Source organism: Typopeltis vanoorti, chromosome 15 (assembly GCF_054136105.1).
Source record: "Typopeltis vanoorti isolate ZY-2024b chromosome 15, IOZ_Tvanoo_1.0, whole genome shotgun sequence".
In the NCBI taxonomy this organism is placed as follows: Eukaryota; Metazoa; Arthropoda; class Arachnida; order Uropygi; family Thelyphonidae; genus Typopeltis; species Typopeltis vanoorti.
The window spans coordinates 62,014,305-62,042,198 of NC_143563.1; the positions used below are offsets into that span (position 1 = coordinate 62,014,305).

Genomic DNA, 27,894 nt, shown 5'->3' on the forward strand with positions numbered 1-27,894 from the left:
CTGACCATGTTCATTTTTAACAAAAAACACATTTTCTGCCTTCTTGGTCTGAATGTGTGTATATATATATATGCAAAGCACATCTCCTGGAGGAGATGTATGATGCTATGCATTAAAGGCAAGGGGCCACTACCCAGACCGGTTTCGACCTTTATTGAGGTCTCATCATATTGAGGTCGAAACCGGTCTGGGTAGTGACCCCTTGCCTTTAATACATAGCATCATACATCTCCTCCAGGAGATGTGCTTTGCATTAAGGGTAAATATTAAGAATAGTGATCAGAGCTTATCCACCTTTACCACGAGTTGCCTTGGTCTTGCACTACGTGTAGGATCAGCTAGACTTGCAACACTTAAAATAGCTTGGTATCTTTAACATTTATTACACCCAAGGTAAAATACTTTCTACATATTCTAAAATTTAACATCATGGTGTAATGATGAACAATTAGCAAAATCGTAAAATTTTTTGTGCTCAACGAAGGATTTATAGTAGTCTGCCCTAGCGGCAAAACAATTTAAATCGTTATTACGCAAACACACACAAAAAAAAAAAAAAACATGCTTAGACAGATAGTAATTTGCTCAAATACTAATTTTACACAGATTAAGTTTCGGTTAATTCTAAATAGGAAATTTCTTCTATTATGTAAGCACTTATTACTATATCAGGTTTTAAAGGATTTAACATTTTTATGTAGACTTATACGTTCTCAATCAATTTAGAACTCACGCAGTTTTTTACCTGTTTTGATATGATATTTGTTTTACATTAATTTCCTATTATAATGTTTTGATACGAACTGGAAATTTTAATACTTTTTTAAGATAATTATTTTATGATATTAAGTACAAATAAGTTATATATCTAGTTCTTAAAATTTCGGAATAAAATTTTCTAAAAATCTTATCATAATTCAATAGATTAATAAAAACAATTGCAAAAGTTGAGGTTTTTGAACTGTGGAATGCACGATGTAGGATATTTATTACAATCACTATCGTAAAAATGGGTTTCATGTCTCGACCTTTATAACTGCCGATCACATTGGAGATTACCTGGGGATTAATGGGTTGCTTTGACGAATATTTGACTTCTCGTGATTTTTCTGTCATCCAATGAACAGTACAACGAAAAAGTAGAGGACGTTTTGAACGCACTGGAGATGACAGCTGACATAAGAAAAAAGCAGAGTAGAAATGAATCCCAGAGGGAGAAATGTTTAGAGAAAATTGAATAAGAACAATATTGTACACTAATTTTTACTCAAGACGTGGACTAGTTCTATTCCAAATAAAAAAATAAAATAAAATAAAAATCACATTGTGAGATTCAAGAAGTAAAATAAAAAAAAATTAATTCAAGAGGTTAACAATAATTGAACTCGAGAATTTTTTTTCATATTCTCTACGTATATAGGAAAAATGAAAGGTATGTTAAGGTAGCTTTAACTGTTTAAAGTCAAGGAGAGACTTTAGAAAGAATAAAGGAGAAAAATTTCATGAAAAAAAAAAATTGAAGTTATCGAAAGAAAATCTTGTACTATAAAACGAATAAGAGATGATGAAGACTGCACAAAAATTGTATATAAACCTATTCTCGGTGTCTGCAATGAGAAAAATTGTCAAATAACGGAATAGATAGAAAATATTCAACAGGAATGTAATGATGAGTGCTTGAGGTAGAAAAAACCATCAGAAACGCAAAAAAGGCTGGAGAAGATGCGACTAGAAATGCTCAAATATGAAATAATAAACATTTTAGAGTGACTACACTGCAGAAGGTCGAATTCGGATGATCGGATAAAGTATCTATTTCTATACTATCTTGTCAAGTGTCATCTCCAGGAGGTTGACTATTATGGATCTTTACCCGAGATCACAATGTGCAGTAGAAAGATAAGAGGTGAGACGCTAATATCTTCCATCTCGTTGTTAGTATCCTGTGTGGTTACGGGACTGGTTTGCTTGTTTTGAGGGACGAAAAACCCGAGTTTCCGGCGTGAAAAAACCGTCTGCATCCATCTGAATCAGTCAAACTTACCATTTGATGGAAAGATATCATAAACATCTCAACTAACCCTAGTCTTTCCAACCAAAGGGATGGCCGACACCAACTGAACTACGGAGGCTCCATTTTTCTTACTACCTGTGTTTAAAAAAATGAATAATTAACTTTTTAAGTATTCCACGTAAGATTTATGTAAGCAGACTTGAGAAAAGGCTAAGAAAATTGTGGAATAGAAACTTTGAGAACAAACTGGGTTAGGGCCAAACGGAAGAAGGAATTGTGAAGATTCGTTTTCCAGTTTAAGAATTTGTATCTGAGTTCTGTACATCTGGAAAAGGGACCCTAGGCATAAAGTTCTTCAAAGTGCTAATTATTATGGGGGCAAACGGAATATTATACAGAATAGTAAAGACCAGTTAGAACTGAAGGCGAATAATCCCCACTGTTATGTTCGTCATCTGTATTGACCACATCATAAATGAAAGTGTGATGAAACTTAATATCAAAATCAAAACTGGAAATATTAAACTCAGCGCTTCGTCCGTTATTCGTCTTTAGCATTCGTTCATTTAATTAACCTGTAAATATTATAGGGATCGCATCAGCAATAGGGACATCAGGACGTGTGCTAAAAGAGTGTTCAGCTGAACTGGCTGTTCCTTTGATCAAGATGTTTAATATGAGTCTCAGAACATGGAAGATTCCGCAGGAATGGAAGGAATGTATGGTAATCCCATTGCACAAGGTGGTGGTGCAAAGACCGATGTATCCAACTATCGACCAATCAGTATCTCAGGAGTAGTGGTGAAGATTTTGGAAAAATTGGTCAGGGCCCGCATTCAGAAATGGGTTAAAAGTGAATCTTTACTTTGCAATGAGCAACATGGGTTTACTAATAGTGATGTTTTAGCAACTTGCTCACATTCTATAACAATGTTACCACTGAAACTAGACAAGAAGAATGGATATTCAATGGTACGTTTGGATTTTGCTAAGGCTTTTGACAGAATACAGCACGAAAGACTGTTGCATAAATTGGAGAAAATGGGTTAGGATTATAAAATATTAGCGTGGATAAGAGAGTCCTCGTAGCTCAGTCAGTAGAGACGAAGCCGTTTGGTCGGAGAGACCTGGGTTCGATTCCCGTCCAAGATGTGAAGTACCTTTATCTAGTCTCTTTCGACTAAAGGTGAATTAACCGGTCTCATACGGAGGTAGGGGGGGGTTTACATCCGGAAAGTCGGGTTTTTCATCTCCCATAACAGGCATACCGTCCCCGTCCGTGAACACACATCTACAGGCATAGGACTAATTACCTTATTCACGAGGCGGTTGCGGTTTCAAATCGTAATAGGCCATGCCTAATACGAACATAACGGGCCACTAGGCCTAATTAAGGGGAAGGAGTAGAGGAGGAGCGTGAATAAGAGGATGGCTGACTGACACTTTTTAAAAAGTGGTATACGGGGATGTGAATCTGCAAGGTTTAAGGTAACCATGGTGTACCGCAAGGATCAGTTCTTCGTCTATTCCCTTTCAATCTGTCTATTAATGATATTGGGAAGGATTTGGCAGGCGAAATACAGCTATTTGCTAATGACATAATAATAATCAGGAATATCAGGAATGTGGTTGATGTGCAGAACTTGCAGAATAATTTGAATAGGCTTCAATGTGGGCATAGGAAAATGGCTGTCATTTGAATGTGAATAAATGTAAAGTCATTCGTGTGATTAGATATCCAATATCGTATTATATTGGTGGGATTATGCTAGAAGAAACTAATGAAGCTATGGATTTTGGAGTGTTAGTAGATAGCAAGGTGAAGTTCAGGGGCCATCTGGCAAAAATTGCAAATACAACTCAAAAGATAATTTGCAATGCTAAAATGAACATTTACACGTAAAGATAAGGATGTCATTTTGCTTCTTTAAAAGGCCTTGATAAGACCTCACTTAGAGTATTGTGCACAGGTCTGGTCTCTGGTTTCTGTTGTGATTTTGATATATTGGAGAGAGCACAAAGGAGAGTGTTAAAAATGATATCGGGATTGTGGAATACTGATTATGAAGACAGATTGAGAATTTGTAGGCTGCAGACACTAGTAAACAGGAGAAAGAGGGGTGATATGATTGAGACAAACTTCTGAAAGGATCATACAGGATTTCAGTTGATGGAATTTTTCAATTTATGGAGGGTGGGGAAAGGACGAGAGGGCATCCTTGGAAGCTGAGAATGAAGGCTGCCAAGAAGGGTGTAAGGGCTAGATTTTTCTCTCATAGGGTGGTGTGTGATTGGAATGGATTGCCATTGGATGTTGTGAGTGCAAGCAGTGTGAATGAATTCAAGAATAAGTATGATACCTGGTGTGTGTGTGTGTGTGTGTGTGTGTGTGTGTGTGTGTGTGTGTGTGTGTGTGTGTGTGTGTGTGTGTGTGTGTGTGTGTGTGTGTGTGTGTGTGTGTGTGTGTGTGCGCGCGTGCGTGCGTGCGTGCGTGCGTGCGTGCGTGTGTGGCCTCCCTTGATGAGTCTCTGACTCCCTGGAGGTCTCTCTTAATAATAATATATAAACAAGTCAGTCACACAGGGATTACTTTTGTTATAAACAATTGTTGTGTGGAGGCTATAATGTTATTAAACATGTACTGTATAACTATTGTTCTGAGTAACAATAATTGTGGTTAATCAGGAAATGAAATCTTTTTGAAATGTCCAAAATTTGGTAAAACGAAAATCTAGCAATCACTAAACCTAATAATAAGTCCTTATAAGGACTGGTTTAAAGGGCCGAAGCAAGAATGCTTTTCATCTTCCCGGTTATCTGTAGAGGACAGTGTAGGGATAAGGTGTTATTGAGCTATTAAAGCTCTGATCATGGCAGGAGGGTAAAAGCAATAGCCGAGCCTCAGTTAGAACTTCATTAGCTACAGCATTGCCATCCATTGCTCTCTAAGGGTATTAATCACCGCATCTCACGATCGCTCCTTGACCTTCTCCACCTAATAATAAGTCCTTATAAGGACTGGCTTAAAGGGGCGAAGCAATATTGCTTTTCATATTCCCCGTTGTCTGTAGAGGACAGTGTAAGGAGAAGGTGTTATTGAGCTATAAATAAATAAAGCTCTGATCATGGCAAGAGGGTAACAGCAATAGCAGAGCCTCAGTTAGAACTTCATTGGCTACAGCATTGCCATCCATTACCCTCCAAGGGTACCAATTTTAGTCGCCTCGTACGACATGCATTAGCTACATTGGTGCTATTCTTATCCCGGCAACCACACGGGCAAACCACCTAATAATAATTAATTAAAGCTCTGATCATGGCAGGAGGGTAACAGCAATAGCCGAGCCTCAGTTAGAACTTCATTGGCTACAGCATTGCGATCCATTACCTAATAATAAGAATACCATCACGATTATTAAATAAACAGATATCTGAGAAATTAATGGGTGTACTAGGTTATATTGCTACAAAATCTAGGTGATGAGACAAAACCCTTGCTCTATCAATTAATAGCCCAAATCTATGATAGAGGAGAAATACCAAAGGAGTATATGAAATCAACCATAATACTAATACCAAAAAAGAATAACGCAAATAAATGCAGCCAATTTAGAACAATAGCTTTAATACCACATGTTAGCAAAATTCTGCTAAAAATTATTCAAAATAGAATTTATTCAAAAATAGATTGTCTATTGGATGAAGACCAATTTGGATTCAGAATAAAGGAACAAGAGAGGCAATACTCTGAAGAACAATAATAGAGAGAAGATTAGACCTTAGTAAAAATACTTACATTTGCTTCCTTGATTTAGAGAAAGCATTTAATAAATTAAACCAGCAAATACTCCTAAACTGTCTAACTAATATCGGCATAGGTTTGAGGGATAGGAAAATAATTTATCAAATTTACAAAAATCAAAATGGACTGATTAAAATCAATGATAAGGAGAAAATAATAAATATAAGGAGTGGAGTAAGGCAAGGATGTATACTTTCACCCCTTTTATTTAATTTATATATTGAAATGCCATTCAGGAAACTAAAGATAAAATAAATAGTGGCATAAAAATAAATGGTGAGCAAGTCATGTGTATAAGATTTGCTGATGACATAGCCCTTGTAGCAGAAAACAGAAGAACGTTAAAAACAATGTTAGAATTATTAAATAATAACCTTGAAAAATATAAAATGAAAATCAACACAGATAAGACTAAAATCCTTGTTATTACAGGCAAAATCCCTATCGATATAGAGCGTATAGACATCAGTGGGAAACAAATAAAACAAGTGAAAAGCTTTAAATATTTAGGAAGCCTAATAACAGAAGATGGCAGAACAAGAGATGACATAAGATCAAGAATAAACAATGCAAAAGCCCAATTCTCTAAGATGAAAAACATTTTAACAAGAAACCTCAACCTACAATTGAAAAAAAAAATTAGTAAAGACATTGATATGGAGCATTGCACTGTATGGATGGGAAATTTGGATTCTAGGCAGAAAATATGTAAGAAGATTGGAGGCTTTTGAAATGTGGTGCTGGCGCCGCATGAACAAAATAAAATGGACAGAAAAAAAATCACACCAACAAGTCCTGAGAGAGAGATAAACGAAACAAGAACTCTAATTAAATCGATCAAAATTAGAAAGGATAGGTGGTTTGGACATATACTTCGTCATGATGGACTTGTGAAAAGAATAACTGAAGGCAAAATAGAGGGGGAAAGAAGAAGAGGCAGACCAAGGAAAAGCTTTCTTGACCAAGTCAAAGACAGCACGGATTTGAGGAGTTACCGGAAGGTTAAGAGGAAAGCAAATGACAGAGCGGAATGGAGGAAATTGCTGCTGAGCTACCAGTCCCAAGACTGATGCAACTGATGATGATGACTAGGTTATATCAATTATTTGTTTTAAATTAAGAATATTTAATATTAACAAGGTATATACCCTTGGAGGGCAATTGCCATCCAAGGGTATTAATCACCGCATCTCACGGTTGATCCTTGACCTCCTCCAGTTCTTAAGTTCTTAAAAGAACTGGGAGATGGACTGAATCCTTGACTCTTTATCCCGTCATCTGAATGAAGTAAATCTGTGTGGAAAGAGTGTTGTTGAGCTAAAAAGCTCTAGTCATGGCTGGGTAACGGCAATAGCCGAGCCTCAGTTAAAACTTCACTGGCTACAACATTGCCATTTAACACTCTTGACCTCCTCCACCTAACCATCACAATTATTAAATAAACAGATATCTGAGAAATTAATGGGTGTACTAGGTTATATCAATTATTTTTTTTAATTAAGAATATTTAATATTAATTATTTTTTTAGCATTTCATAAACTAAATATATTTAGTTAATTTTTATTTTTTTCCAATTTATCGATAGCATAATGTCAGCCGGATTTTCGTTTGTTGCTTAATATGTCTTGTTTAACATTAATTAGCAGCGTAAAAAATCTTATGTAGAATAATAAGAAAAATAACGAGATAAGTCATTTTAAATTGAAAAGTTATTGAATTTATTATTCAATGATTAAAAAAAAAAGTCTTGAACCAGAATAGCCTTGTGGTTAGCCTTTTAAGAAAAAGAAATTGTACATTTCACGAAATGCAATATTCATCAATTTAATGAACAAAAAACGATCCTCGATAATATATCAACGCTTGATGATTTTATGGAGAATAATCTCAGTAAAAAAAATATAAAATGTACTTTTATTGTGCACCGATATTTTCATATTTTGTATTAATAATAACAATAATAGTAATAATAATTTTTTTATTATCCCTCAAATAAATGACATGCATGTACTAAAATTTTTAAGCAACAATACAACTCGAATTTTCAAGATTTTGGGGTTCAATAGAGATAATAATTAATATAATTATGATTTGCAGAATTTGCCATTGATAAAAGAGCATAATTCACGTGTTGTTATTAATAATAATATAGTAAACGTTTACAGTTGATAGTTCACAAGATAAATAATATTATTGCATTTTTCAGTTTGAATTTTTTTTTCTTTACAATGAAAACGTTTATTAGGCTCATCACATATACAGAATATTTACAAATACAACTGAAGTATTACTATCACATTTTCTGTTCGCTAATTTTTTTAATATTTATTCTCATTCAAAGAAATTACATGTATACAAAAGTATAAACAAAATCAACACTGTAATGCAAACGTTTTTGTTACAATAGGTATAATCGATATATGTAAAAGAATAACAATTTTTAATAACAATCTCGATTGTTATTAAATTGGTCTTCCAGAATAGTCGCACTTTTTTTATAATACAAAGTGTCATTGCTGAGTATCTTTTTGTTAGAGTAAGTAGAATTAATACATGTAATTAGTAATAATAACTGTAATAATAATATTTTTGACAATGGCCAGGATTATCGTACAGGGTATTTGCATATGTACAAGGAAACATATCATATTTCTGTAGAGTACAAAAATTCTGCACAAAACGCAGAGTACATTAAACTTTTTTTTAAATATTATTATTATTATTATTATTATTATTATTTGTCACCTCCAGGGAGTCCAAACACTCATCGAGGGAGGGCATCTACTCTACAACTCTTCTTCCACCACTCACAATCCACCAACTGACCGCAACTACACCAACGCCATCTACCGCCAACAACCACCACTAGTATTTCCACAGACAATCACAATATGAATATAAATTTTAATTAGCTAAATATTTATACATTGTATACACTATTACAGCACACAATTCAATATATTTGTTTCAATTTGGCAAAGTGTTATCGTTATCATACAGCTATTTACATTTAGACTACTCACATATTATGTTTTCGGTTTAGTGCTGAATGTTATATAATAATGAGAGTAAAAATTATCGGTTAAGGTAATTGTGCCGTGGAAGTTATTTGTAGGGATTGAATAATGAGGATTAGTTGATTAAGCCATGCTAATCCCGAGTACTTCGAAGCTAGGGTTATCTTTTATGAAGACAGTGAGATTAGCCTTCGCTATTTATATTGTTTATTAATGTTTATGAAGAATGTAGGCGTTGGATGCTGGGGGTTTGTGAAGTGAAAATAGGTGTGTGTGTGCTTATATTAACTGTGTTGGTATAGCTTCCAGAGTTCGTGTTTTAGTGTTCTGTAATTGTCTGCGTGGTTTAATTTTGGTGGTAGGTTGTTGAGTAGTGTGGGTATGGATTTGATTTCACAAAACAACTGTATGAGTTGTTGAAGGATCTAGGACTGTAAAGAGTTGTGGGGGGGGGTAGTGTTATGCGGTACGTGTCTCTGTTGTTACGATAGGTGATTTTGAAATAATTCCTTAGTAACATTATGTAGTGCTTCAGTTTTTAATGCTCAGGATTTTGCGAATCGCAAAAAAAAAGCATTTTGATTCTCGCTATTGTATGTAAGCTCTCCAAATCACTGTTGGATAATTTTCCGATGTAATGTTTCTATTTTCGCTAGATGGCGGTATGACATGTGTGCATAGACTGTTATACCGTACCTGAGTAGCGATTCGCAAATACCGTGATATAGGAGTTTATTACATTATATGGAATCGTGCCTTTTGCTTGGAAATGCGATGATGCGGAGTTTAGTATGTAGTTATTCTATATGTTTTGTCCATTTATATATATGCGGCAATCTATGTAAAGACCAAGGTGTTATGGATGTGATTTCGGGACATTGGCAGCTATTTTTTTCACAGAGGTATGTGTGACAGTGTATCGATAGTGGTGCGGGACGCATGATTCTTGGGTTGTGTATTATCAACATCTGGGTTTCGTTGCTATAATTGAGTTTTGGTAGAAGTAAGTTTGTGATTTCATTTAGGTCTTGTTGTGCTATGGAAAGAGCGGTGTTGATGTCTTTGTGGACTGCTTGTAGCGTTGTATCATCTGCGTATTGATATATTTGACTTCGTCTGGCCAAGTTGTGAACGTCGTTAATGTATATGTTGAACAGGTAAGTGATAATATGTGGGGCTCCGTGTTTTATCTGTATAGCCCGGCTGTAATGCTTACCTATTTTTGTTATTTGTTAGTGAATTATTGAGTATTACTTGTGTTCTGTTTGAGAGGTAGTTCCTGAACCATGCATGCAGTGTTCCTCTTATTCCGACTGAATGTAGTTTGGTCAGCGGTATATCATGTTAAAGTGTATCAAAAGCTTTAGTTAATTCAATAAGTATAAGGACAGCGTACTTGTTTTTATCGAGAGCCATGGTTATGGCGTCGGCGATGTCTTCTAATAACGTGCTAGTGCTTTTTGCTTTCTGGAAGCCGTATTGGTTTTGTGAGATAATGTTGTACTTTTATAAATAGTTCTGTAGTCATTGTGTGTCATTTTTTGTAGAATTTTTGAAATGGCTGTTAGGTTAGCTATTGGTCTGTCTGTGTATCGTTTCTTCTGCCATGTTTGTAAACTGGCGTAATTATCGCAGTTTTTAGCTGTTGTGGAATAATACCAGTGTCGAATATTATGTTCACGCGTCTCAGAAGTATTGGATTTATTTGTTCAAAGTGTGTTAAAGGGTCTGTGAACCTAATTTTGTTTATTTCTGGAGTGGTCTTTGTTTTTAGATGTAAGAGCTCTTCCTCCAGTTCCTGTTTTGTCACTGGTCGAAAATAAATGGTTTGCTGTTGACTTTGTGTTGGTAATTTTTTTGTTGATCGTTGGTAGATTGTCTTTTTTGAGTTGTGTGATGTTGTTTGTGAAGGAGTAGTTGAATAGGTCTGCTAGTTCCTTTTGGTTCGTATCCTGACCAAGCTTCAACAATAAAATCTTGTTGAAGTTTTCTTTTTTCTAGTTAGTAATTCGTTAAGTATTTGCTTCATATTTTGATGTCTGTTTGCCCTACGAATTTTTGTTGTTAGTTGATTCCTTGTGATTTTATATAATGTTTGTAGATGAGTGTTATTGGGCGACTTTTTTTTAGTCTTTTCCATAGATTTTCCTTTACGCTAATACTATTTAGAATGTCGCCATTTATCCGTGGATTATTGTCAGTTTGTAACCTCGTTTGTGTACGCTTTGTTTCATTTTTTATACTTCTCTGAACATTAGTTGGAAGTTGGTCAGTAAGCAATTCCAGTTTGTATTTTTTATGAGGTTGTCGACAATGCTCTTTGATGTGATCGAGTTTTGTCGTGTTTTGCGGTGTTGGGAGAGGGGTGGGGGGGGAGAGAGAAGTGTATTTGACACAATGTTTGTCGTTATTTGTGATTTTCAATACTAATGTTTCCGTATGTTCGAAACGAGTTTGTTTTTCGCCACGTTGTATTTTTCTTTGATAAATGCCACCTCCTTTTTTTTTGGTCTACATAAGTTGTAGGCTGGTAGTTATTAATGTTATATGAGTAAGTTTCTCTGTCGTTTATAATACATCCTTCGGTCAGTATTAGTACGTCTATGCAGGGCCGTTTTTATCATTAGGCGAATCGCTAGGGGGCGATTCAGTCTAGGGGGGGGGAAATATCTAGGGAGAGATATTGATGGAACAGATTTATGTAGTGAATTACAAATAATAGCAAGCCGAATTTCAGAAAATACTTCCTCATTAGATGTCCTGTCATACATATGCAAAAATAATTCAGAAAATGCTGTTCCAAATGTGTTTATTGCTCTGAGAATATTTTCAACATTGCCAGTATCGGCAGCAAGTTCAAAAAGGAGTTTCTCGAAATTAAAACTTACAAAAACTTACACTCGCTCTACGATGACGACTCACTGGTCTATCAATAATATCTATAGAGCATGAAATTGCATCTACAATCAATATAGATGAATTAATTCAAAACTTTGCCAAAGCAAAAGCCCGAAAGATTAATTTTTCATAATTTTTGTATTTAAAATATAATAATTTTCTTGCTATAAAGATATTAGGAGTAATCACGTATGTATACAAACGTATTGGTTTGGATTAATAATTTTTTTAACGTTCATAATGCTATTATTTTTATAAATATCCACATGTGTAGGTCTACGTTATGCTTGTGTGAGTATGACAAAATATATAGCGAACGACAATGTATAGGGACGCCTAAATTTTCTTTGCCTAGGGGCATCAGATACTCTCGGACCGGCCCTGCGTCTATGTTTGTCAAGGTGTAGTTGAGCAGTGCTATCAGTGTAAGCCAGTGTTTCTTTATGCTTCTTATGTTTGTGTGTATGATGGTGACGTCGGTTTTTGATGGAAATCTGTCCATTTCTAAAAATAGTCCAAGACCTTGAAATTTATATTTTCTGACTGCATATGTTCACCCAGATTTAAGATCTCCGTGATATAGTTTTGAAAATAATTTCAAATTTTGTTCTTAAGGATTCATTGTTCTTAATAATAATAATAATAATAATAATAATAATAATAATAATAATAATAACGAAGTTCGTGTATTGGAAAATAGTGCTAAAAATTAGTAATTAAAAACAAACTATATTGTTATTATGAAACTGATAATAATAACATCGTAAAATCCGAACACACGCACACATGCTCGGATAAACGATAGCGAACCATAAATCAGCGTTTCATAAGTTTTAATCCTTAGACGCAAGTAAAAGTTCTTATATAATTAATGAAAAAAAAAATCATGGCGCTGAAAAGTTGAATCACAGATATTCAATTTCAATTAAAATATGGTTCACCTTATTAGTAATGGAATATTCCTCCATGGATTAATATGGATTTGTATTCAGTATTTTCTATATCATGTTCAACGTGGCTGTGTTACACTTAACGGAATTGTTTTCAGAGAACCAACCATACTCTGTTGCTATATAGGCAACAAATTACCCAGAATGCACTGCAACGTTGTGTTCATTTTCCCGGACTACAACGGGGGTTAGCTTCATAAACCAGAAGAAATACGGTAATCCCTCGATTAATGCCCCCCCCCCCCCCGATTAGTGCGTCATTTTTTTTTCGGTACCCAAATTCGATTAGTGCGCCTATATTCATCTTAAAAATAAATGTTACAGATTTTAATTTTTTTTAATCTATACATTTTTATGGCTAACTATTTTAAAAAATCACTCACCAGAATGAAATAATTTAGTTACCGATTTAAAACATTTTACAAAGTTATTTTTAATGGCATACTACACTACTTCCATGTACACAATGTTCCAAATTTTCACCGCCAAAATTGATGTCGTCTGCTATAGTACGCCCACAGATTCGAGACACTTCTGCGCATGTCACAAAAAGGAGAATCCATTCCGATAATAGCGTAATCAATCTGGTTACTCTTTAATGATCATTGTAGATTTTAAAGTGGTAACTATTTTGTTTGTATAACAGTTGGGAAATTTTGTCTATAAAGCACGTGATTTCGCGTGTTGTCGACCGATTCGTACTTCCTTCATTTCTTTCTCGCCTTCAGCATGAATCGACTATTCTTGGCACCAAGACAAGCGAAGCTGTACAAACGTGTGGGCGTACTATAATTACATAGTGCTTTGATGGTGCTCTTGTGCTTTCATAGTGCTCTTGCCTCCTATGCAAGTTTGTTAAGAAGTAGAATAATAATATTTATATTCTGAATATGTTTTAGCTTCATGGTTTTCCCTTTAACTAGGCCCTGAGACATACCGTCATTCTTTTATAAAAAAATTCAGGTTCAATTTTTAATACACAAATTAAAAGCGTTCACTTGTACATATCCGATTTGTAAAATGTGTATTCGTAACTCGTCATTATGTAAATACTCTTTTTTTACCCTTCTGTCAGTTTACGGGTTCCGGTTCTGCCTGAAATTGAAATTGATTTTTACCTTTATTTTTAGAAATAATTTGATATTTTAAATATAAAATTAAATAATATTTAATAGAAATTTTTTAATTTCTAAAAAAATATTTGAAATTTACTTCCAATATTTAAAACCACCATTTATTTTACTAGGTAATCTATATATATAAATATATAATAGAATGAGACCCATACCGTGGAACATGAATTGGGACCGTGAGATGCGGTGATTGATTCATTCCATCCAATACCCTTGGAGGGTAATGGATAGCAATGCTGTAGCTAATGAAGCTCTAACTGAGGCTCAGCTATTGCTGTTACCCTCCTGCCATGATCAGAGCTTCAATAAAGCTCAATAACCTTATCCCTACACTGTCCGCTACAGATAACGGGGAATATGAAAAGCATTCTTGCTTCGCCCCTTTAAGCCAGTCCTTATAAGGGCTATAAGGACCCATACCGTCAGGAACAATCGACCGTGAGATGCGGTGATTGATTCATTCAATCCAATACCCTTGGAGGGTAATGGATGGCAATGCTGTAGCCAATGAATGAAGTTCTAACTGAGGCTCGGCTATTGCTGTTACTCTCCTGCCATGATCAGAGCTTTAATTGCTCAATAACACCTTATCCCTACACTGTCCTCTACAGATAACGGGGAAGATGAAAAGCATTCTTGCTTCGCCCCTTTAAGCCAGTCCTTATAAGGACTAAAGCCCCATACCGTTGAATTTAGACATTTTGCTATTTTTATTCATTTTTTTAATTTTTGAGGGTTCTTCGTTTTTATTCATCCTGTGTTATATTTCCACTGATTAGTTACTTCTAAGTATTTAAATTTCATTACTTGTTCCAGTATTTTTTTTTTACTTACATCTGACCAGTTCTTTTGCGATTATCCATTGTTTTGGTTTTCTCTGTTTAGATTCCAATATTTCCCTTCCCCGTCGAAAATTGCTTATATAACCCGCAGTCATAAACCAGCCAAAGACCCACATCTACCGCAAAATTATCTTCCCATTAGCCTGATTTCAAAACTGGGAAAGATTGCCGAAAGGGTCATCCTCAGCAGACTCCAATCCATAGTAAATAAGCTGAATATCCTCCCAAATGAACAATTTGGATTCTCTGAACATCATAGCACCACTCAACAGATCCATAGACTAACTGAATATATTACCGCAGGTTACAATTGGCATCAACTTACCGGAGCTGTCTTTCTGGATATGGCCAAGGCCTTCGATAAGGTGTGGCATTATGGTCTGCTCCACAAGCTCATCGCCTTTAACATCCCGCTACAGATGGTACAGTTGATCCAATCATACTTTAACAACAGATTTATGCAGGTCAAGATAAACAACGGTATATCTACCAAGCGCCCCATTCTGGCTGGTGTTCCGCAAGGATCATTATTGGCCCCAACTCTCTTCTCGATATTTATGGCAGATATTCCACACAATCCAATGTCATCTATCTTGGCCCTCTACGAACCAGATCTCTTCGCCCACACCTAGTCACCAAAAAACTCCAAGAAAACCTACAAATATTAGAAAAATGGTTCTCCAGTTGGAGATTACAACCTCTTTGAAGAGCATAGCCGTGCTCTCTCCAGAAGAAAAGTTTCTCCTACAGGGGACATCTTCCTGTTTAACACCAAAATTCCTTGGAAAACAGAAGTCAGATACCTTGGTGTACTGCTGGACAAACGACAAACCTTCAACCACCACATCAAGGACTCGTGTGCAAAGGCATCAAAAGCCATCGCCCAGCTCTATCCCCTAATAAACAGAAACAGTAAATTACACACCAGAAACAAACATCTCCTCTACAAACTGATGATTCTTCTTATAATTACATATGCTTCGCCAGCACGGAGCCACACCGCTGATACTAATATCCTCAAACTGCAGCCAGTGCAAAACAAGTGCCTTCCTATGATTCTGAACGCCCCATGGTTTGTCAGAGATGTTCGATTTCATCAGGACACCGACATTCTCTGTATATACTCCTTCCTTCAGTCTCTTGCAGCAAAGTATTTCCTAAAAACGTCTACACATCCCAATCCACTGGTGCATCAAGATGCTGACTATGATGAAACGGATCTCTACAAACACAAAAGACCTAAGCCATCCTAATTTCAAGAAATGACCTATAATCCCCTTTCCCTCTCAGTGCGAGCATATTGCTCGTAAACGTTTTCTTCACTGTATCTATTCAGACAGCGGGGAATATGAAAAGCATCTTGCTTCACCCTTGGAGTCAGAAAAAGTTGAAATTGAAGGTCATATGTAGCTAAGACCAGCAGCTCATTGTAGTCCTTATCCACATATTTTTTATCTCTTGCAGTTTTTATCTGACAATAAGCCGAGTGTAAACATTGGATAAATCTTTAAAACTGCATGATATTTTGTTAAGATCACTTAAATAAACGCGTTAATATCATGAAAGGAAATACGTCCACTAGGTCTGGATCTAGTGGAGGAGTATGTACCTCTTTGGGTTGGGGATAGAGGAGTAAGGAAAGCAAGTTGCGAAAGCTGATCCATCCTGATGTGGTATTTAAAGCTAACACTACTAACCAATGCTCCATTAAGTGTTTTTTTATCTATTGAAATTATACTAAACTATTATCAGTGATGTTACATTTAAGGAAGTTAATAAAATTATGTTTCTATTTATTATTGGTTGCATGGTTGTAAATTTTTCAAATCTTCAACAACATAGTGATGGATAATCGTGAAAATTTTATCCTTAAACCTGCTAAGCAACTCATTTTATTTCGTCCATCTTACTATGCATATATATGTGTGGAGGAAGCTATTAAGTGGAGTCATGCTGATTATATACTGATATACATATAAAAAAAAAAAAAGAGTGAAAACATAATATTGAATTGCTTTTTCGCAATGGATTAACAGTTTTTTACTACATAAAGCTAGTAAGTGCTCATAAATATCAAAAGAATAGAAAATTGAAACTTAATGTTTTTTCCATTAAATCAAGTTTTAAAGATGTTATAAGAAGTGAACAAAAGCTACACACACACACACACACACACACACACACACACACACACACACACACACACACATATATATATATATATTCTTTGACATTCTCATTATGTTTAAGTAGTGCGCTAAAGCACAACTAGATGTCGCTACTTATAAATATTCATACCAATGGCAATTATTAAAAAGCTTATTCACAAATTTCGAGGACGATCTCTAAGTGTTTCCGGGAAATATTGCCACATGAATTCGTATTCATAAATGTGATTGGAGAAATCGCTTTTAGGAGAAAGAATTTATTATGATAGTTGTACGTTTATGCTTATGTATTTAGTTGTATTTATTTATTTTAATTAATATATTGCACATACAATTTTTAAGGAAATAGTAATAATAGAAATCCTATGAACTATTTACTGCAAACTGCTTCTTAAAATGTATTAAATTCTATTACAGAAAATAATAATTTGATGATATTAACAAAATACAATTACGCTATTAATTCCGCTTAAAATACTAGAAAAGTTTAAAAATTAAATAGCAAAAAACATTAGTTGGGTATGTTAAAATGAAAAGTAAAAATATGAAATGTAATTTAGCATTTCGATAGCTCGGTTGCACATTGCGCCCTCTATATGCTACTCTGGGAAACTTAGTTTCGGATCATTTGATTATGAGAATCATAACTGAATGTGTCATTTTTAGCCTTCTTCCTCAATTCCTTCCTTCTTTCTTTTCCAGTAGTGAATAAAATACACTGACATGAAAAAATAAATAAATAAAACTTCCCTAACAACTGTATATTTTTCCAAGAACAGGCTCACGAAGGGGAAGTTTCTGTAGCAGTTTCTTTCACAGGGGTCGGCGAGACAGTCCCTCTTGCGGTAAGCTAGCCCACAATGGGAACTCTTTTTTTAAAAAAAATTCTTATAACAGGCACATCTTTTTCTCTCATTATTGCTCAGCACTTGATTGCTTAAGTTTTCTCTTCTTCCTTTTTCGCCTGTTTTTTTCACTTCTTTTTTCACACACACTTGGCTGAATTCGATGCTTTTAAATTTAGTAGCACGCTGTATTTTGCAAAAAACAAAAGCACTCGGCAGGATCCCACTTTAAAATATACTTTGACGATTTTTCTATAAATTTTTATGGCGCCTGTTGTTTGTTTTCTTTTTTCTTTTGCCTAAGAATGTTTATGTGATCACTATTTCTTCTTTAAGATACATTCACTTCTTATTCAGTCATAATTGCAAGGTTCGTTTTTAATCTGAATTTTTTTCGAAAGGCTAATGAAATTGACAAAGGGCTTGAATTCATGTAGTATGTAGATTATGCACTTTTTCTCATTCATAATTAATTTAGGGAATTTTTGAACTATGCATCACATATTTTAATGCACATTTTAAAATATATATATTTATTATAATATATTTAAGCACAAATGTTGTCAGAGGAAAAAAAGAAAAAATTAAAGGAAAAACATTTAGTTTTGACTAAAACATTTAAAATAGCTCCTACACCAATTTCTATCACAATTAAATTAACTAAAAATAAATTTCAGTGAGATCATGTGTTTTTGGAGAGTAGACGAAAAATCGACCGCGAGATGCGGTGATTAATACCCTTGGAGGGTAATGAATGGCAATGCTGTAGCCAATGATGTTCTAACTGAGGCTCGGCTATTGCTGTTACCTTCTTGCCATGATCAGAGCTTTAATAGCTCAATAACACCTTATCCCTACGCTGTCCTCTACAGATAACGGGGAAGATAAAAAGCATTTTTGCTTCGGCCCTTTAAGCCAGTCCTTATAAGGACTATAATATAATATGTTTTTGGAGGAGGTTTTAGGTGAGGAGGATCGACCGTGAGATACGGTGATCAATACCCTTGAAGGGTAATGGGTGACAATGCTGTAGCCAATGAAGTTCTAACTGAGGCTCGGCTATTGCTGTTACCCTCCTGCCATGATCAGAGCTTTATAGCTCAATAACACCTTATCCCTACACTGTCCTCTACAGATAACTGGGAAGATGAAAAGTATTTTTGCTTCGCCCCTTTAAGCCAGTCCTTATAAGGAATATGTTTTTGGCTAAGATCAAGGTGTAGTATCTGTTCTTATCAGCTTTGGCCAGGATAAGAATAGTCCCACTGTATCCCATGCATGTCGTACGAGGAGACTAAAATGAGTACCCAGGGATGGTAATGGATGGCAATGCTGTAGCCAATGAAGTTCTAACTGAGGCTCGGCTATTGCTGTTGTCTTGCCATGATCAGAGCTCTAATAGCTTAATAACACCGTATCCCTACGCTGTCCTCTACAGATAACGGGGAAGATGAAAAGCATTTTTGCTTCGCCCATCTAGTCAAAACAAAATGTTATATCAACATATGACGTCATTCATATCAAGCATAAGACTTAAGTAATTTCATCATAGGACATTCATGAGGTTCTATCTTACTTCTTGAATTCGTTTATAAACAATAACTACATCAGAATATTTTGTATAAAATAGTATAAGTATAATCACTATACTGTACATCTAGTACAATATTATAGGTAAGTTTTATTTTGCGTTCATTATTTTGTAAGTTACCATTCAATGCATCATATGAGATATCTAATTATCCATACAACCTTATCCCACCTCGAAGCACTGTTTGTCTCTTTTCAATAGGGTAAACTTGAAATTATTTTTTTATAAGAGTATTGCTTTGGGATATCTCAGTCACAATTGATTCTTCCAATATAAAACCGAAATAATTATTCTTCTCCTAAATTCGGAAATGGACACTAGGTGGCATAACTCACAAAGACGTGGATCGTGACTTTCAACGGAGATCTCTACAATTCGACCGAGTTCAATTTTTATCCTTGCGCTGTATGAAATATTCCGTGGGACGATTTTCCATTCATCATGGTTACCACCTTTGTTTTAAATTTACACTTCAAGGACGAGCAACTGGTGATGCCTGCATTAATTACGTACATTTTTATCTGTATTTTCAGACGAAGACACAGAGGAGCCTAGGCTAACAGTACTAACAAAACAACACAAAAATGCTATCAGGGCACTTAGAAAAGTAAGTTATCGTTAATTATTTTCATATTAAAAACTGTATGGCTGTTCGTAGTTAATCTTAAAATTTCTTAATAAGAAACTATTGATATATTAATTTTATAATTTCCCATTGCAAATATAATTATATACTCTAAAAGAGAAAATAATTTACAATAATTTAATTTAAATTAGTAATTCATTGTAGAATATAAATCCAGTATTTAATATTTTGCATGTACATTTTATAAAATGAAATATGTTTTATGTGTTGGTGAGCATTTCATGATTTCATGACTTGTAGTGTTGACTCGAAAATAGTAGTAATAGGAAGGTCCAAAGACGGACATTATCAGTTGGAACAAAGGAAATAGATGCTGTAAGAGGAAAAAAATGGTGAACTGATAAAAAATAGAGATGCAATAATCAAAAGAATTCAGGAATTTTATACTGAACTCTATGAAGACAAAGACCTGGACATCCAAGAATCATCTATGTATTACTCAAGTGAGGAAGAACATGATGCCTCTGATTGCAAGGTGAAGTGGAAATGAAGAATGGCAAGGCCCCAGGAGAAGATGGAATTATGGTAGACTTCTTAAAACTGGAAGGAAGCCCTGTCATCAAATAGTTGAGTAAACTCTTCAGCAATGCCTAAATTGCGTAAAACAGAGAAAAACTCCGAAAAATTGGAACAATTCACTTCTAATATTAATTTTTAAAAAGAGCAATAAGGAAGAAATTAAAAACTACAGACCTATAAGCCTACTCCCCACCATATATAAAGTTTTCACAAAAATTATAAATAATAGAATAAAATCTAAACTAGAGGGAATGCAATCCTGTGAACAAGCTGGATTTAGGAAGAATTACAATACTTTGGATCATATTCACACATTAAGACAGCTCATTGAAAAATCAATTGAATACAATAAACCCTTTCATAGCCTATATAGACTATGAAAAAGCATTTGATTCAGTTAAAACATCTGCAACACTAAAAGCACTTGAAACCCAGGGAACTGAGAAACCATATATTGAAACACTAAAACATATTTACAATAATGCAACTTCTGTAATTAAATTATATAAAAACAGTGAAGAGTTCCCAATACCAAAAGGCATCCAGCAAGGCGACACCATATCTCCCAAATTATTTACAGCTGCACTAGAGGAAGTCTTTAGAAGCCTTGATTGGGAAACAAAAGGAATAAACATAAATCGAGAAAGGCTGCATCATCTGAAATTTGCAAATGATATTGTCCTGATAGCAGATAATCTTAAAGAAAGGCTAAATCAGCTAAACGAAGCCTCCAGAGAAATTGGATTAAAAATAAATAGAGAAAAAACAAAAATAATAGTGAATAAATACATAAACCATAGAACTATCAAAGTTGAAAACCATGAAATAGAACAAGTTACTTCATATGTATATTTGGGCCAATTGTTTTCCTTTTAGGAGTGCCAAAGAAAAGAGATTGAACGAAGAATTCACCTTGGATGGATGGCTTATGGGAAAATGAGAGACATATTCAGAAGTGACATTCCTATGAGTCTAAAAAGGAAAGCTTTCGACCAGTGCATACTTCCTGTCCTAACATAAGGAGGAGAAACATGGACTTTAACAGAAGCCCTAAACAAAAACTGAGAACAACACAACATCGCATGGAAAGAAGTATGCTAAAAATAACATTAACAGATAGGAAGACAAATATCTGGATAAGATCTCAAACAGGTGTCATGAATATTGTGAAATACATTAAACAGGCTAAGTGGAGATGCTGGCCATATTGCCAGATGCAGTGACGGGAGATGGACTAGAAAAACAACAGAGTGGAGACCAATGGACGGAGCAAGACAAAGAGGAAGACCGAGAAGAAGGTGGAGGGATGAACTGGAACAAATTGCAGGAGTGAGATGGATGGGAGAGGCAGAAAACCGAGGGAACTGGAAAATCATGGGGGAGACCTTCGTCCAGCAGTGGACAGAACCAGAAGGTTGAAGAAGAAGAAGAAGAAGAAAAAGAACATTTCATGACTTGTAGTGTTCACTCGGAATTGGGATATACCGAGAATTAGAATAAATAATGAAATTTATTAAAATACGCATCATGTTTCATCGGGGGTGCCGACTTCTTCAGGCGTGATAGAACATAGAAAGCCAATAAAAAACACTGTAAAGAAACATTGAGTCACTCTAAAACCATAAATTATAAAATCGACTATAAACTGCAGTTATTTCGAACTGGAGCTACACTCCGTGTTAAAGTTCTATTGCTAGAAACCTGTGCGCGTGTGATTTCACGAGTGCGCCAATATCTGACAGCAGAGCTAACAGAGTCAGGCAAATTATAGCTGTGGTTACTGTTTATATGAAGAGGGTCCATGACAATCTCTGTAGACTCGGTTATGCGGCGTTCTACCTCGTCGTGGCACATATGAAAGTTTGAAGCTGTTGTCCAGTTTATCTCCCGTTCAAAATAACTGTAGTTTATAGTCGATTTTATAATTTATGGTGATTCAATGTTTCTTTACAGTGTTTTTTATTGACTTTGTGTGTTCTATCGCGCCTGAAGAAGTCGACCACCCCAATGAAACATGATGCGTGTTTTAATAAATTTCATTATTTATTCTAATTCTCGGATCTCAGTCAGTATATAAAAAGCATGAATATATATATTTTTTCTTTAAATATTATGTTATTTTTCGTTTTTGATAAATAAATATCAACCACTTTAATAAATAAAATTTCAATACTTGCGATCAATCGATATGATTACTGTAATAATAATAATAAGTTTATTTAGCCTTCGTTCACTTTTCCAAATATACGTATTACAGATCAAATATTTCGTGGCAAGGAGGAAATTTAAGGAAGCCTTAAAACCTTACGACGTGAAAGATGTGATAGAACAGTATTCTGCTGGACACGTTGACCTGCTGGGTAGGGTCAAGAATCTACAGTCTAGGTGAGATTTGATAATCGACAGATATCAAAATATTTTTATACCTTAAACAAAATCGAAGAGATTATCGCAATACTTTTATGAAACTTGAATCTTTCTGATTGGTTAATCACCATTTCTCTGAAAATGTATTCATATGGATAATATTAGAATAATTTTAAATAAATTAAATTTATCTAAATAATTTATTTTATTTAAATAATTAATAGATGATAAAGCAACGACCATTACTTCCCTATATCTGGGGCACTTGAGAAAATATTGCCAGAACTTTGAAGAAATATAATCTCTGCACTGCTTTCAAACCTCATTTGAAGCTAGCTTCCCTTCTCACTGTTCTCCTGGGGATCCGCTTCCTCCCTCTCTCTATTTCAGGTGTTTACAAGGTTCCTTGTTCTTGCACCTTATCATATTACTTTAGAACTAGAAAATCTGCTTAGAAGAACACAAAAAAATGCATCCGCCACCGCAACTATAGTCAGTCAGGTCTAGCCTTGGATACTTTGCACAGAATGAGATGGGGGGAAATGGTCCATCGTAGCAAATACAAACTTGAAAGACTCTTATTAGAATCCACCACAGACTTAAAAAACCGACCTAATCTTAATAACTATGGTTCCAAAGATCTGGAAAACTAATTCTTAGGCCTCCCACCCAACATCTAAGGGTAGCCAACAGCATCCATAGAGAGTGTCTCCTCATAGGACTTTAGTCTTCATTTAGTCCAGTTTTGTTTCTTCCATCTATTTGTTTCTTGTGTGATTTCGTGTGTGTGTCTCCGAAGATGCCTCTGTGACAAAGACGAAATATTGAAACGATTAAACTCGATGTTTAATTGTTTCTCTTTGTGCTGTAATTATTCCATTAAACTGTATTAGGAATATCAATAAATACTCATTCTTCCAGCACCACAACCAAGGACTTAGTCCAAAGCAGAAAAACATCTCCGATTGGTTAAGGGTGTAATGTCGTTTCGTAGCTGTGTATTACGCACTTCCAACATCCTACGGAACAGTCACGATGTTCTTGACATCAGTGTAATCTGTGTCAGAGTCGATATTGCTTTAAACAGTGCAGCACCTCACTTACTGTCTTCTTAGTAACCTGAATCTCCTCACCCACTTTGACTTTGAACTTGCATCGGCGCCACATAGAAATGCCAAGATTTTCTTACCAACGACTCTTTTGATCCGTTGTTGTTAGCTTGATACAGAGTTGGCATCGTGATATCTCCAGTGGGCGATAATAACAGTGAGTGATGCAGTCTGATACCAGCGTTATAAATGGGTATGCTGCCGAGACATCCCATGATCGCACCTTATTCGAAATCAGAAAGTTCTCTGCTTTCCATTTTCAGTTAAGCAGACTGAGAGTCGATTTAGGCTATATCTGTTTGCCTAATTATATGGTAATATAGTATCGTGTATGACGAGGGGGGAAATATATACATCAGTGTGTTTCATTCTAAGACAGTGAAATTTAAAATTGATTGAAGATTGTGTGAATGTCAAAAAAATCTTAAATAATGAATCCCCCCTCCCCAATAATATGAACTGATTCATTAAATATTTATATAATAAACTGAATGCGTTTAGGAATTCTTTTTTCTACAATATTTTTTCTTCTTTTTTTTTTCCAGACTAGACCAAATTCTTGGAAAAGCTGGTTCCAAAGCTAAAGATGTTTACGAATCAAAGATTTGTTTAGCTTCCAGAATAGTAAAGGTAGAGAGAGCGGTAAGTTAAACGAACTATCTGAAATCATATAAAATGCAATTATTTCTTATTTCAGTCTTTATACACTTAAATCATAATCGAAAACATATTACCTCATTATGCTTTACAACGCCCTCTGTGACCCAATACGAAATGACTCGACTTGAATATTGTCTAAAACACGAATAAATATTTCTAAGAACTTTTAATATTTTTCATTTCGCTATATAAAGTGGCCAGAGAATGCGCAGCATTTAACAAACAGGATTGTATTCGTCTCCTGACTCAATTAATTTTCCATATTTATTTCTAAACAGCCACAAACAAGCCACATCAAAGTTTCTTTCTAATGTTTAGCGGGCAAGTAAACAATTGAAATGATACATTCAGCAGGCTAAAACTAGTAAACAATTGGGTTGAGTGTATCAATGGTACAGAGATAGACAGTTATAGCAGTTCTCTATTTATATACCTAAGATGGACAGACAAAAGACATTTAAAACACATTAATAAATAAAAATTGGACAAACTGCCTTTATAAACTTCCTTTTCCTTGCTGTGTCATGCAGGTAGAAGACATCGAGGGAAAACTGGACCAGCTGATGGAGATGTACATAGAAGATCGCAGTCGATGGATGATTCTTACCAACTCGGCCTTATCACCACCTGTTCCTCAGAGTCCTGCATCCCTAGCTCCTCCAACGCCACCACCCCCTCCACCAACCCCTGTCTCAAACGTCCTCTACAAACCGAAGTCCATATTGGTAGAGAAGCAGTCAAGTGAACCCAACACTCCCGTAGCTAAGAGCTTCGACCGCACCATACACAGGGGCAACTCCGATCTCAGTCAAAGATTCAAGAAAAGGGTAACGCTCCGACACTCTCTCGACACTCCACCATCGGCTACAACTCTACACGGCATGGCACCGAGCATAAAGATAGAATCCGAGTCGGCGGTGCGGAATTCGAGAAACGGTGGCACGTTTTCTTCGGCTGATTCCGTCGATGCCGCGTCTTCGGAGACGAGTACCCTCGCTACCGAAGTAGAATCGCTGGGGATTAGCGAAGGGGACAGTGAACAAATTCCACTGGAAAATATTGATGATTCAGACCTTATCCAAAACGAAAGTGGTGTGACCACGGATGAGGATAACGAGGTGAGCACCATCACGGTCGTTCTTCCTGAAACTGCAACATTGCTGCGTTCTCCTACCGTCACAGACCTCAAGGCGTAGTTCGATCCACGTCGGGAAAAAAAAAAAAAATGACGTCAGTGTCTAACCAACCCGGAAGTATATCCAGCTTCCGGTTACAAAGAATCTCACGGGGGATATGTCTATATACTTATAAACATATACATATATCTCCAACTTCCCAACAGAGTCAAGACTTCAAGAGACTCAATTGTGACGGGGTGCGGGTGATGGAGTCGTACGAGCTCACTTCCGGGGATGAAGCTTATAAACCGGAAGTCACAGTATGCGGTGCAACTGTGGAGCAAAATCACTTTCCATTTCCGGTTCATGGAAAGTTGTATAGTTGTTTTTGGAATCTGTGACTCCAAGAAATCTGTATATATATACATATATATTTCTTTTTAAATGGTAAGGATAACGGACATTTTTAACATATGGCTAAGCATTCCATCCAATTACCTGTTTGTTTAATTTTGATGCATCAAAACTATGATGGCGTTCTTTTGTTTTTTCTTCCCCCCTCCCACCTTCCCTTGTATCATCCTTCCTCCTAAAAATCAGCTGGCGATAAACCCTTAATCCAAAGAGTGCCCAAAAAAGCTATTCGAGGGAGAGAAGATGTTTATTCGAATTGTTTTGTATTATTCCTCAACGAGCTTTTTTTTTTTTTTTTTTTTTGCAGTTCATTGTTTTGATGGCTATTTATTTTATATGAAAAACTGGCTATTTATTTTTCAAAATATAGTTATATATTACTATTATAAATATAAGATCTGCTACGTGGGAGAAAAGAACAAAAAATAAAAAAAAAGAGCAAGAAATTGACTATTACTTTGACGTCACAGAAAAGAATGGAAATATTCTTTTTAAAAATGGGATTATTCAGAACTAGAGAGTACTTGTGTAGCGAGTGCAGCTATTATGAAAAAAATCTACCAAGAATACTTAAAAATAGTACTTAAAAGTCTGTTTTGAGAACATGCACTTTTTTACATCTAAATTGAATTACGAAACACAAGTTAGTTCAACAAGTGTAGTTTATAAATGAACAACTAAGTCTTTAGAAATGTAATATTGTAGTAGCAATCTTTGAAAACATAAAATTACCATTTACTATTGTGTGCTGGGAAGATTTTTCATAGACGCCTGTAAAATGTTCATAAGTAAATTCTGAGGAATGCTTTGGAAAAAATTTCTTAATTAATATAAATATATAATATATACTTAATCAATATCTTGATGAAGTAAATTTTTTTCAAATAAGTTAATTTTTTATTTTTCAAATATAAATAAATTTCAATATATATATATATAAACAAATAATTCGGATTGAAATAATAAACAACTTATTTTATGAGAAATAAGAATAAGAATATAAACAAATGATTTAATTCGGATTGAAATAATAAACAACTTACTTATTTTATGAGAAATAAGAATAATAAAAATAATTATGAAAAACGATCTCTCCCTCACGCGCCTGTGAAAAAGTTCTTAAAAGAAGAACTGGGAGCTGGACTGAGTCCTTGACTCTTTATCCCGTCATCTGAATGAAGAAAATCTATGTGGATGGGGTGTTATTGAGCTAAAAGCTCTAGTCATGACTGGGTAACGGCAATAGCCGAGCCTCAGTTAAAACTTCACTGGCTTCTGCATTGCTATTTGTTACCCTGGAAGTCCTAAAAAGGACTTATCAACTCCTATGATATGAAAAACGTTTGTACTTCATGTATATAACTATCTGAATTACAATATTTAACTTATGGTGTTCTAAAAATGAAATATATATTATAGTGCAAAAAGTGATTTTAAAATGCAAACTTTTTAATTAATAAAAAATAATTTGTATATATATATATATGTATATATATATATATGTATATATATATATATATATATATCATTTAAAAAATTAAAAATCCACGTCAATAAAACAAGCAACAGAAATAGATACGTTCATTCTGATTCACATTATTTTCAAACTTCTTGTTAACTATGAGGATGAGTTAGCCAAAACGCTTCTTACAAAACGGGTATGATAGATGGACCATTTCCAGACTTCTCTCCAAATAACAGATTCAGTTCACATCTAAAATGAAGGAATAATAGGATATATTCCTCACCCCTTTTTGACTTCAATATTATCAAGCTATTCACTCATTCAAGCAAAATCCA

General features: G+C 35.0%; 1 protein-coding gene across 1 annotated transcript in view; it reads left to right on the forward strand.

Moving 5' to 3' along the window:
- The window catches only part of LOC150098801 (potassium voltage-gated channel subfamily KQT member 1-like), a 388,359-nt gene extending 362,031 nt beyond the window's left edge, over positions 1-26,328 (forward strand). Inside the window, exons 10-13 of the mRNA XM_090404568.1 lie at positions 19,795-19,868; positions 22,684-22,811; positions 24,448-24,544; positions 25,093-26,328. Coding sequence (XP_090260694.1) covers positions 19,795-19,868; positions 22,684-22,811; positions 24,448-24,544; positions 25,093-25,758 — 965 coding nt within the window. The 3' untranslated portion in view covers positions 25,759-26,328. The remainder of the gene's footprint in view (positions 1-19,794; positions 19,869-22,683; positions 22,812-24,447; positions 24,545-25,092) is intronic.
- Positions 26,329-27,894: the final 1,566 nt, after the last annotated feature.